Genomic DNA, 13,551 nt, shown 5'->3' with positions numbered 1-13,551 from the left:
GACCATCACTTTTGGGGTGTAGAGTTTCAACATGTGAATTTAGGGGGGACACAAACACAGTTCATAACACTATTCACTTTCATCGATTCATGCAGGAATGAATGATAGAGGTTGGCAAACATCTGGAATGTATCAGTGATGGTTCTAAGCTTGAATATGGAAATGAATAGTTTGGGAGATGTTCCTCAAATTCTCTTCCAATAGGAATGCATGACTTTGAAAGACAAAGTACCTCCAGCACAATCAAGGCTTTACAATAAAAAAATTTTAATAGAAGTTGTGAAGGATAACAGGTGTGATCCTTTATAATATAAGTAGTCCAAACCATAGTGAAAGAGAGGTTCACAATAACTCCATAAGAAGTTATAGGAAACAGTGTCCATTAAAATATTTGTGGTTTCAGATATGTATAAAGTAATCTTAGAACATGAATCATATATTCTTCTTGAAATGTTGACATGAGATAATATGACCTCATAGAGATGTACAAGACTTAGTTGGGTGGGATTAATGAAAGGTCCATCACTTTCATCAGATTCTAAGAGGTATCTGAACCTCACAGTCTAAAATCTGCTAGAAAAGAAAGCAATGAAAGGGATATGTGTGTTTAATGTGTGTATAGTTTTTTTTCCAAAAGATCGAATCGAAGAAAAGGTGAGTGGCATTATGTTTTAAGAACAATTTTATAGACATCTACGTAGCTTGTGATAGGAGGATGATAAAGGAGGTTTGTGTGGGAATCTAAGAAAAGAGGAAGAGAAGCAGTGTTACTGTGGGATTTGATAGAAATTGTCAGATCATATAGAGAAGATAGATGACATGTGTTTGGGGAACTTTACTGTGAAGAGAAGGGGAGAGGTAAAATGAATACTAGACGTTGAATTAGAGATTTTCCTTTATGTTCCTTTTAAATAGGAGAGATCTGAGTTTAAGCTGATGAGAATGATCTATTCAAGAAAGCAAAAAAATTAAAATACAAAATAGAGGGAAATAGTTGTATTCAGTTCCCGAGAAGATGATAGAGAATGGATTAGAGCGCAAATGTAGGAAATAGAAAGGAAGGGGAACATCTCTTCAGTTACAACAGGATGAGAGGGGCAGGGGTGGATTTTGTTGGTCCCGGTTTTTGATGTTTTAACATTAGGAAGAGGTGTGTTTTTGTCTAGTGGCTTCTACTTTCTCTATAGCCAGGAAAGCCATCTGCTGAGAATGAGGAGAGAAGGAAATGGAGATTTGAATAGAGCAGAGAAAAAGTTTGAAAGTCTTGATAAAGGGTAAGAGTGTGGAGTGATACCAGAAAACTAGGCAAATATGCAGATTTGCAAAAATGAGGAAGAGTTCAGAAACTCCATATTGCTAAGTTGAACATTGATCCTCAGAGAAACTCTGGATCAGATTATGAAACAAGTGTTTGTGAGAACTTCTAAGGAAAGAAGAGTATCTTTCACCAAGAGTGAGTCAAGACAAACTATTCTTATTTCCTTTTACATGAAGTTTCTGGGCTTGAAGATTAGGGGAATATTTATTCAGGAAATTATTTGATAAAATCTCCTGGTTGTCCTTGCGAACAAGGCATCAAACACAATGCAAAATTTTATCAAGAAATACCACTGGTGAGGAAATGTATCTGGGGAATCTAAGAGAATATCCATTTTTAACGACTCACTTCTCAGGGTTATCACATGTGCCTTAAAATAAAAAAATACTTAAAACCAACTGAATAATTAAGCTCTGGATAATGATGCAGACATTAAGCTCGAAAGCTTGTGTTTCATACAGGGCCACTTTCCATGTGTATGAGACAAAAGCTCATGAGCACACGTGGTTAAAGATTCAGATTCTTTCTACTGATATTGGTCACGTTCTCACTGACTAATTTGTACTCGGTAGCTTTTTTCTCTTTTTAAGGCACATGGCCTTAAGAGGTCTAATAGATGGCAGTGCTAACAAACTTACAGAATCATGTCCCACGTAGACAAAAAATATCATATCTTGATACGTTTGGCAATTTAGTTTTCTAAACATATGATTAGATGTTTTATAAAATGCACAGTTTAAAGAAAAAAAGAAAGCATGGGTTTTGGTTGACCTCTAGCCAGATAACTCCTGGGCCATTATAGTGATTAAGTGTCCATGAAAGACTGGGTCACCTGAATAGTGTTTCTAAAGGAGACACGAAATTTAATGACCAGTACTAGAACCATATTTTGACAAGTTGTCTTTAAAATGTCTGCCTCCGTCTAAGATGAAATTCTCAGGGAAAAGTATTTAAAACAAAATAATAAACAAAACCAAAAACCTCTTCCAGTCCTAAACCTTCCTCTTATGATGGCTTAAAAATTGTGATTTATCCTTAATATATACAATGAAATATTCTGAATATACAGCTGCTTTTGTCTTTGAAGTAAGTTGTTTCATTGCCATTTCACAGCACAAGAAGCTCATTGCTATTTAGCTTGTTGCCAGATGAACTGAACAGAGAAATATAAACACAAGAAAATAAATACTGTGTTACATAACACTCTCAGTAAGTAAATACCACTACAGTGTGTCTTCAAAGTTGTGGTATTTATTGATTTACTTCCTTTCATCAAATAAAATAAAATAAAGTAGCCATAAATAAGATGTTTTCATTAAGTTTAGTTACTCTCCCTCAAGGGTGGATAATAACGGTTATAGGATAGTCATGGCTTCTACGGGGTGGTGCTTTATGTGACGTTCCCAAAATCCCACAAGTGAAGTTTCACAGCATAATGCAGTATAAGATATTATTAAGATTCCATTTTTCTCTTATTTCCTTATGTCCCATTAAATCTTATTTGTTTTTCAAAGGAGGAAGAAGAGGGAAAGGACACTGAAGAAGACACTGTTGTGAATCCTGGTAGAGACGGTACCACAAACCAGATCAGGAGAAAGGAACCCCAGATTCCTACCACAACAAACTACAACCAAGTAGGAACGAAATACAATGAGGCCAAGACTAACCGGTCCCCAGCAGGAGGAAGCGAATTCTCTGGAAAGGGGGATATTCCCAACACATCCTTAGATTCCACTTCCCAACCAGTCACTGAATTAGACCCAGAAAAAGATGTTCCTTTGACTTCACAGACTGCGACCCAGCTACCATCTCTCACTCTGGCAGACACTTCAGTCTCTTTAAGTGATGGCTCTAAAACTGTTCTCAGATTTCCACAGATGAACTTGTCTGGGACTGTGGAATATTCAAATACAGTTTCTGTAATGGAATCTCCAGAGGTATCTACTGATATCAGTGGGGAAGAGAGTTTATTGACCAATTTCAAGCTCAGTACGGAAGCCGATGATTCTTCAGGCTCCAGTCCCGCAACTTCCGCTGTGCCGTTCGTTTCTGAGAGCATATCCCATGGCTCTGTGTTTTCTTCAGAAATCCCAGAGGCAGTCACATACGATGTCCTTGTACCAGAATCTACGAGAAATGCTTCAGAAGATTCAGCCTCCTCGGGTTCGGAAGAATCTCTAAAGGATCCTTCCGTTGGTGGAAATGTGTGGTTTCCTAGTACTACAGATGTGACAACACTGCCCGACGTTGGATCAGGTAGAGAGAGCTTTCTCCAGACTAATTACACCGAGATGGATATTGATGAATCTGAGAAGACAGCTGAGTCCTCTCCTCCAGGCCCACTGGTGTCACAGGGTCCCTTGGTCACAGATATGGAAATGCCACATTATTCTACCTTTGCGTACTTCCCAACTGAGGTAACACCTCATGCTTTTACTCCATCCTCTGGACAACCCGATTCGGTCCCCACCATCAACCTGGCACACCCGCAGACAACTCAACCAGTATACAATGGTGAGACACCTCTCCAACCTTCCTACAGTAGTGAAGTCTTTCCTCTAGTCACCCCTTTGTTGCTTGACAATCAGATCCTCAACACTACCCCTGCTGCTTCAAGTAGTGATTCGGCCTTGCATGCTACGCCTGTATTTCCCAGTGTCGGTGTGTCATTTGAGTCCATCCTGTCTTCCTATGATGATGCGCCTTTGCTTCCATTTTCCTCTGCTTCCTTCAGTAGTGAATTGTTTCACCATGTTTCTCAAATCCTTCCACAAGTTACTTCAGCTCTTGAGAGTGATAAGGTGTCCCTGCATGCTTCTCTGCCAGTGGCTGGGGGTGATTTGCTATTAGAGCCCAGCCTTGCTCCATACTCTGATGTGGTGTCACATCAGACCACTACTCGTGCTGCCTCAGAGACCTTGGAATTCGGTGGTAGTGAACCTGGTGTGCTTTATAAAACGCTTATGTTTTCTCAAGCTGAACCGTCCAGCAGTGACGTTATGATGCATGCACGTTCTTCAGGGCCTGAACCTTCTTATGCCTTAACTAATGATGAGGGCTCCCAATACCTCTTCAGTGTTCCTTACAGTTCTGCAGTACCTGTGCATGAGTCTATCCAGGGTTCCTTCCTTAGCAGCCCTAACCACGTACCGATGCCTGAGTCTCCCTTAGTAACCCCAAGCGCACCGTTGCCGCAGCCTACTCATGGCCTCTCTGGTGATGGGGAGTGGTCTGGAGCCTCCTCTGATAGTGAATTTCTTTTATCTGACACAGATGGTCTGACAGCCCTTAACGTGTCTTCACCTGTTTCTGTAGCTGAATTTACATATCCAGCGTCTATGTTTGGGGATGATAACAAGCTGCTTTCTAAAAGTGACATAATAAATGGAAGTGAGACGGAACCACACATTTCTTCTTTCAGTGAGCTGATTTACCCTTCTGAAAGCACAGTCATGCCCGACCTGTATGATAATGTAAATAAATTGAATGCGTCTTTACAAGAATCCCCTGTTTGCACTTCTAGCGCAAAGGGCATCCTCCCAGGGCTTCTTGCTTTTACTGCTACTAAGGTTTTTGATCATGAGATTAGTCAAGTTCCAGAAAATAACTTTCCAGTTCAGTCTTCACACGCTGTATCTCAAGCATTTGGTGATACTTCGCTTAAACCTGTGCTTAGCGCAAGCTCAGAGCCAGCATCCTCTGACCCTGCTTCTAGTGAAATGTTATCTCCTTCAACTCAGCTCTTATTTCATGAGCCCTCAGCTTCTTTTAATACTGAAGTATTGCTGCAACCTTCCTTTCAGGCTTCTGATGTTGACACGTTGCTTAAAACTGCTCTTCCAGCTGTGCCTAGTGATCCAATATTGGTTGAAACCCCCAAGGTTGATCACATTAGTTCTACAATATTGCATCTCATGGCATCAAATTCCGCTTCAAGGGAAAACACGCTGCACGCTACATCTGTACCAGTCTCTGATGTATCGCCTACTTCTAATATGCACGCTGCTTCACTTCAAGGTTTAACCATTTCTTACGCAAGTGAGAAATATTTTGAACCAGTTTTGCTTAAAAGCGAAAGTTCCCAGCAAGCGGTACCTTCATTGTACAGTAATGATGAGTCGTTCCAAACTGCCAATTTGGAGCTTAACCAGGCCACCCCCCGGGAAGGAAGGCATGCATTTGCTACTCCTGTTTTATCAGTTGATGCACCACCAGATACGCTTATAAATAAGCTTGTTTACTCTGATGAAGTCTTCACCTCTGCCAAGGGTTCTATGTCTGATGAGGTATTGGCTGGTATTCCAACAGTTGTTTCTGATACAGTTGTAACTGCTGATCATTCTGTCCCTTTAGGAAACGTGTATGTTTCCATTTCAGTTATTTCTCCCAACAAAGATGGTTCTGTAACCACAACCAAGTTGCTGTTTCCTTCTAGAACAACTTCCGAGCTGACTCAAAGTGCCAGATCTGATGCTGATTTAGTGGGTGGTGGTGACGATGGTGATACTGATGATTACGATGATGATGGTTATGATGGCAGAGATAGAGATGGCTTATCCCTAAATAAGTGTATGTCGTGCTCCTCCTATAGAGAATCACAGGAAAAGGTAATGAATGATTCAGACACCCAGGAAAACAGTCTTGTGGATCTGAATAACCCAGTCTCATACTCACTATCTGAGAATTCTGAAGAAGGAAATAAAGTCACAGGTGTAATATCAGACAGTCAGACTGATGTGGACGGAAGTCCTGATAGATCACCACCAACAAATGTGCCACCCCAGAAGCGCAGTGATGGAAAACAGGAAAATGACATTCAGACTGGTAGTGCCCTGCTTCCTTTCAGCCCAGAATCGAAAGCTTGGGCAGTTCCTACAAGTGATGAAGAGAGTGGATCAGGGCAAGCCACCTCAGATAGCCTTAATGATAACGAGACTTCCACAGATTTCAGTTTTCCAGATATTAATGAAAAAGATGGTGATGGGGTCCTGGAAGCAGGTGACTCAGAAATAACTCCTGGATCCCCACAGCCCTCAACACCGACTGTTACTAGCAGGCACTCAGAAGTATTCAACATTTCAGAGGCAGGTTAGTTATGGATCCAAGGGATAGATTGAGGTGTGGTGGCCTTTTACCTCAAAAAATAGAAAAATCATGGGAAGAGAAGTTTGGTAAAATGGCCATCATTTTTTAAAATCAAGATATTCACAAATCAATTTACAGTTTTTAAAATATGATTTTACTCATTATTTCAAATGCATACTCAATGTGTTTCGATCCTTAAGTTAACACTCTCCAAAATAAGGTGATTTTATTTATTGTCAATTTTTTCGTATTCTGCAAGATACCTATTACATGTGAGAGCAATTATTGTGTGCATAATACATTTTCAGTTCACGGCTTTTTAAATGATAGATTGGAGTGTGTTTAGATGATTTTAATTTTAAGGTTTACTCATATTCTAAAATAAGTTGTCAACTAATTCTATTGAATTATAAAACGAATTATAAACTGATAATAATACGATATATGTATCACCTCTCTCTGACCCACCCAATGGAAAGGAGTTAGATAATTGCACATCCACATCAGCTTGGGGGCTTTAAAAAAAAGTCCTATTGCTAAGTTTTGAGAGTTAATGGTAAGATTTTTTTTAAGATTTTAATTTTTAAAAATTGTCTTTGTTTGATTACCTTAATGTTGCCTAAAGAGGGCAGTGTGAACTAACAAAATACATTCTACTTTATACTTGCTGTTATACACCTTTCTAAGAAGTTAAATAACGGCCATTAATATGCATAGTGTGTATAGGTATTGTATGACAAGATGTACAACACTAGAACATTTTCTGTAGAAATGCATTTCATTTGTTAATGTATTTTATGCAAATTAATTTATCAGCCAGATGTTTCTTCGAGCAGATTACTTGCAGCATATAAAATACAGATGTTTGCTTTAGATGCCAGTGGGGGAGAAAAGGGGAAATTCAAAACCATTAAGAATATGAAATACTGGATAATTTCATTGCATTGATCATAAGAGTTTTATAATTTGCTTTTGTTACATTTTAAGGCATTTTTTAAATCAACAATGAAAATATTTAAATCTCAACAGTAAGTCAAAAGATAGGCTAAAGTAAATCTTGCACTCTTGTTGCATAAAAGTAGGTATGTAAAATCCAAAACATAGACAACAATCTCATTAGTATAGTTTTCCTCTTTGTTATTTCCATCCCTTGAATTAGTTATCTACTTTTCCTTCAGTGCAGCAGCAATTAAAAGTTTGTACATTTTGATAGAGAAGTTTTTCTACATTCTGACTTAATACCTGTTTAACATTTCGTTCCAGTTTAAACATTTACATTCTGTTATGTGAAAATGAGTAAGGAATTCATGAATCACCATATTTCATTAGTGTTGCCATGTATATGAATTGTTATCTGGCTTCAAATATAGTCCTTGTGTGTTTTTTAATTTTTATTAGATTTATTTAGAAATAAAACATCAGGAACCCATCCATTTTTCTGTCTTTTTAGGTAGTGACATCATCTGTATGTTCTTGCTAGATTATGCTGTTATGGAAAGACTATATATACTGTAAAATGCCAAACCTTAAATTATTGACTAAAACTTAGCAATTTCTCTTCAATACACTAATTAGATTTATTTAATTTGAGTGTGTTCTGCCACTGATGAGGAAAACAATACAAATATAACATCTGACAGCAGCAAGTAACATAATTAATGAAGTAAATAAGATCATACAGGATTAGGGGAAAATTCTTGCCTATTTTTAAAACATATCTGTAAAAAAAATATGTAGTCTGTCTTATCCAATAATTGAATATGCCTCTTTATCAAATGCATATAGACTAATTCTGAAGCTTATCATTTTATTACCTACTTCTAGAATGTAGAATAATTTACAAGACATGCTCGTCAAAATAATATAGATAAGGCAGATATTAGTATCTGCAATTTATGAATGCATAAACTGAGTCCCAAAGATACTAGATTGCTTGATCTAGGTCACATAGGGAGTTAATAAAAAACTGAGACTGGAAACATGTGTCATTGGTGTCTGTCTCTTAGGGACTACGTTTTCATGATTGAGAACAATAAAATATGTATAATGCTTAATTTGTAATACCAAAATTCTAGTGTTTTATTCTCAAAGTGAATTTTAAAATATTAATCTTAGTTCTTGTTTTCTAATTGTCTGTTAGCACATTTTTGTCTTATCATTTAGGTAACTCATATACACTACGGAGCCATATCCAAAAAGATATTTAGTGTCAACTAATGAATATAAAAATCAGTATAACTAGTTGTTCCTCATTATAGTATATACAAAGCAGCCAGGGGATTGTCTACTTTCATGTGGTATCTCATCTTATATAAAATATCTAAGTTTCATTATATGTAATTACCATGGATTTATCATTCTAACTCCCTAATTAAAAGGTTTGTTTTAAAATCAGACATCCCAGAGAACTTATGAGAAAAGTCTATATACAGGACTCTGTGTGTGTGCATGTGTGTGTATAGTGCATGTATATAGAGTGTATGATATATATGTGGTAATTTGTTATATGTTTTATGTGTTATATATCTTACATATGTATCACATATTTGATCAGACATATCTCATATATATGTATGCACATACATCTATATAAATGAGATATGTATGTATCTAGATACATATATATATACACATACACCTATATACACACTGCAGTGAATATTTGTGGTCATTGAAGACCAGTATAATTATATAACCTCACTCTGCATGTAAGTTAATGTACATCATTGGTTCTCAAACTTTAATGTGGATCAGAATCACCCAGAGGACTTGTTAAAACACAGATTGCTGGGTCTTAGCCACAGAGTTTCTGATTCAGTAGATTTGGGATGGTTGGAGAGGGGCTGAAAATGTGCATTTCTAACAAGTTCCAGGTGATGTCGATGCCGCTATTCTGGGGGACACACTTCAAGTATGACTGAAATAGACAATAATACTAACCTGCATTTGTAATTTCTAGGTACCAGGGACTTTGCTAAGTGGCTTATTTCCTTTGTTAACCACAAACTTTCTACTTAGGTAACAATAATTACAATAGGAAACAATGTAAAGACAATTGTGTATAAAGCAAGATGCTTCCCTAAATTTCTTTTAAAAATACCGGTACATTCAGCGTCAGATTATTTAGGCTTCTAGATGAGTCTCCCTACAATATGTAATGACCAGAGCATATGATTAACATAATAAAAGGTAAAGTTCAGCCTTCTCTCACTAGAATATTAACTACAGCTCAGGGATCAGTTGACTTACTGATTACTGACTTACATATATATATATATATATATATATATGGCTAAGGGGGTGGGTTACAATATTGACTTACAATATTCCCACTTTTTATACAGCTTTATTATTTCTAGGCACAACTTTGAATTCTGCTTTTTTCTAGCAAATCCTTCCATAGTTATAAAAACAAACATCTTGGGACATTTGGTTGTCACTTATAGATGCATTTCCTATATGAGTGGATTAAATTCTTGACCCTTTCTGCATCATCTTTTCTTACAGAAGGAAGCTATCATTTTAACTCTTAAGTTCTCTCCAGTTAGATATATTTCAATGCTATATTTATGAATTTGTGACTATCAAATTTATTCTCAAATATTTTCAACTAAATTGATAATATTTTCAATTAAATAGATTGCTGTTGTCTCATATCACTAAGAATAAGATACTTGGTATAAAAGCACCAAACGTACCAAATGTGTAGGAGGCAATGTAGACTCTGATGAGGGCCTTAAACTTCGTTATTCCAGAAGTTCTACAGGTAGACAGGATAAGGGCTGTTACTTTGTAGCAGTGTCAGCGTATCATCCTGGTAGAATGGTTCTAATGTTCAATCATCTTGGTTTCACACTGCACACACCTCAGAGTAAAAGGGAAGAATTGTGACTGGCCACTGACACCCTGCAGTTCTGAAACTTTTTTTTAACAACTCAGAATGATAGCTTCAGTTGCAGTGATTTTGAAAATGCTAGAATAATAATGTACCTGATTGGTCACAAAGATAGTTATTTGCCATCTTTTAAAATTAACCAAAGGACAGAATTTAGACATTTTCATAATTTACACTTGAGTATTTAAAAAGAATTTCTTAGATCTGTGCATTCCTTCAATTTACATGCAATAGTATTTTTATTGTTGATAAAGAAAAACAGTTGGTAAGAAGGGCATTCAAAATAACATCTTAAAAGCAACCTACATTTAAATGTTAAACAGTTTGCTGGATTGAAGGGTTATGCTAATGTAAGGAGGGTTATCCTAAGATCCTCTCTTCATGAAATTATTAACTGCTCCTAATTATTTACCTAACTGTGGGATTAAAAGTATTTCCATTACAATTAATTTTGGGAAATCAAGATTATATGTGGTGATTCAGTAAGTAGCACTGTTTTCCCTGATCATTTTATTTAGAAGCTGAATAGTTTTCTTATTTTAATATTTTCATGTCCCTTTTACTAAGCTTTTCAAGGCAAGATTATCCTTCTTGCCATGGCACCTCTAGGTTGCCAGTCTTTGTTGGGATATTATAGTTCTTCAGCTCTGATCGGCTGCCTTACTTTATTTTTCTCTTTTTTTGTGAGTTTATTCGTTTGTTTTTGAAGTATAATTGATCTATAACACTATGTTAGTCCCTGTTACACAACATAGTGATTTGATATTTCTGTACATTTCAAACTGATCACCACAATAAGTCTAGTTACGATCTGTCACCATACAAAGATATTACATAGTTATTGACTGAATTCCCCACACTGTATATTTCATTCCCATGACTCACTTATTTTGCAACTGGATAGCCTGCCTTACTTTTTAAGCTTTGTGTTACTTAAATTAGCTTGTGATCATAGACCTTGCTTGTCTCATAGAGTCGAAATTTTAAAGGTAAGCAACAGCAGTGAAGATTGCAGTTATTCGGTTGAAAAATGTGCTTTTCCTTAAGCTTAAATATCAACTTTCTCAATTTTCTCCGACTACAGAGGCCAGTAATAGTAGCCATGAGTCTCGTATTGGTCTAGCTGAGGGGTTGGAATCCGAGAAGAAGGCAGTTATACCCCTTGTGATCGTGTCAGCCCTGACTTTTATCTGTCTAGTGGTTCTTGTGGGTATTCTCATCTACTGGAGGTAAGTTGAGTGTTTGTTTTGGATATGCATTTCATAAAGCTCAGAGTTTTGCCTTTGTTTTACCTGAATGCTTTTCAAAGCATATTCAAAATTCCCTTTACTTGAGAGCTACCATTAATTTATCCAGGTAACTATGAGTAAGGTGAATTTGTGAATCCAAAGACATAATATTAAAAGATTTGACTGTTCTTCATACTTCTGTCAAACAATTAAAGGCGAAATGGAGGAACTTTGGTTTCAGTTAATATTTAATACAGCATTTTGACAGTTGCACTTTCATATTCATCTAATTAGCATTCAAACATTATCATAGCATTTAATATAAATCTAAGCTTCTCAGTTAAATGCTCCAGCTGTTATAACTTTAAAAGTTATTATTTTAGAAAACATAGTTTTTGATATAGTGAAATATACTTTTATATATAGCAGCGGATTTTGTACAAGATACATATCAATTGCATACGAATACAAAAAATGATAACCCATGCACAAAAGTAAAAATTAAGCATTAAAATATAATTTGAAAATAAATGACTATATTAAGATGGATGGGATTTTTAAATTCATTGTAATTTGCCTTGAAGATGAGATATAGCTTCATTCTTATCAATAATCTCTTGAAACCTTTAAAGGACAAGGAAAATTGTACCCACTGTAAGCTTCCCATCCTACAGCAAGCAGAACACACTGCAAAGTGATAAGATTACTAGGGACACATGTAAATCAGTATAACTGTTATAACTGTGTCTGTTGGAAAACAAGAACTTTATGATGATATAAGGAATCATATCTGTAAACTAAGAAAGGATATAGCTTAGAACTCTATACTTTTGTTTTAAAAGAGAATTTTGTTCAGAAGATTTATAATCAGTTTCTTTTTTTTAGCAACCTCTGTCTGTAAGTTCATATCACCACTCTTTGTGTTATTCCAAAATATATTATCTCAGTTTATTCAAAAATATTTAGTATGTTTATTGACTGTTTCCCATGTGCCTAGTACTCTGTGAACTACTATGGGAAAGTATAAAAGAAGGAATGAATGAATGAGAATCACCACTGTCAAGAAATTTATGCTTATTGAGGGGAAAGAATTTTCCATGCAAATTTATAAAAAATTACACAAAAGTGTATGCATGGCAGCTGAAATCTCTAATGCTAAGAGAGGTCAGAGAAGAAGGGATCTTGATAAGCCAGAATGGGCAGGGTGAATGTAAAATGTCAGGCTTGAGCTGGATAGGATTCAGAAACAGGAGCTAAAGGAGAAGGGCATTCCAGTCAGGGTCTTATGTAACTTGAGTACAGAGTGTTAGTTTAAAATATGAGCACTCGGGCTTCCCTGGTGGCGCAGTGGTTGAGAGTCCGCCTGCCGATGTAGGGGATACGGGTTCGTGCCCTGGTCCGGGAAGATCCCACATGCCGCGGAGCGGCTGGGCCTGTGAGCCATGGCCACTGAGCCTGCGCGTCCGGAGCCCGTGCTCCGCAACGGGAGAGGCCACGGCAGTGAGAGGCCTGCGTACCGCAAAAAAATAAATTAATTAATTAAATAAAATATAAGCACTCTTAGGGTTTTATGTATGTATTTTATATCTAACTATCAAATGTCCTGATAAGATTTGTTATTCTTACTTACCAATTTACAAATTTCACATATCTATCCAACTGACAACCACTTGAAGTTGATTCACTTCCAAATGTAACTTTTTAGATCAGTAACACGAATACACGAGGGGTAGTATTTGCTGACTTAATGACAATGTTAGTGCATTCTTCAAGGTTTGTGTGAATTATTCAAATTCCAGTGTAGCTGCATTTGTGAGCAATATGATTTCACTATCCAATATGGAAACGTTTTCGACCTTTGTGGAAACTACAGCCTGTAGAAAGGCTTAAAAATCTAATGACATACCAACAAGAGTCCTAATAGGTGTATGGTCCTTATACGTTTTTCCAGTTTATATATTAAAACACTTTTCTGACCTAATTCTTGAGGAGAAAAAATAATCGCAAAGTGGTATAATAAATCC

At 36.5% G+C, this 13,551-nt stretch overlaps 1 protein-coding gene across 4 annotated transcripts in view; it reads left to right on the top strand.

Moving 5' to 3' along the window:
* PTPRZ1 (protein tyrosine phosphatase receptor type Z1) overlaps positions 1–13,551 on the top strand; it is a 161,003-nt gene that overhangs the window by 116,879 nt on the left and 30,573 nt on the right. For 2 of the 4 annotated variants that reach the window (XM_033420395.2, XM_004265510.3), the window contains exons 12-13: positions 2,833–6,406; positions 11,383–11,527. In XM_033420395.2, coding sequence (XP_033276286.2) covers positions 2,833–6,406; positions 11,383–11,527 — 3,719 coding nt within the window. The remainder of the gene's footprint in view (positions 1–2,832; positions 6,407–11,382; positions 11,528–13,551) is intronic. The other 2 variants (XM_004265512.3, XM_004265511.3) reach the window with 1 other exon arrangement.

This window comes from Orcinus orca, chromosome 9, assembly GCF_937001465.1.
Source record: "Orcinus orca chromosome 9, mOrcOrc1.1, whole genome shotgun sequence".
Taxonomy (NCBI): Eukaryota; Metazoa; Chordata; class Mammalia; order Artiodactyla; family Delphinidae; genus Orcinus; species Orcinus orca.
Note: the sequence above shows the minus strand (reverse complement) of the source record. Positions and strands in the feature narration are given on the sequence as shown.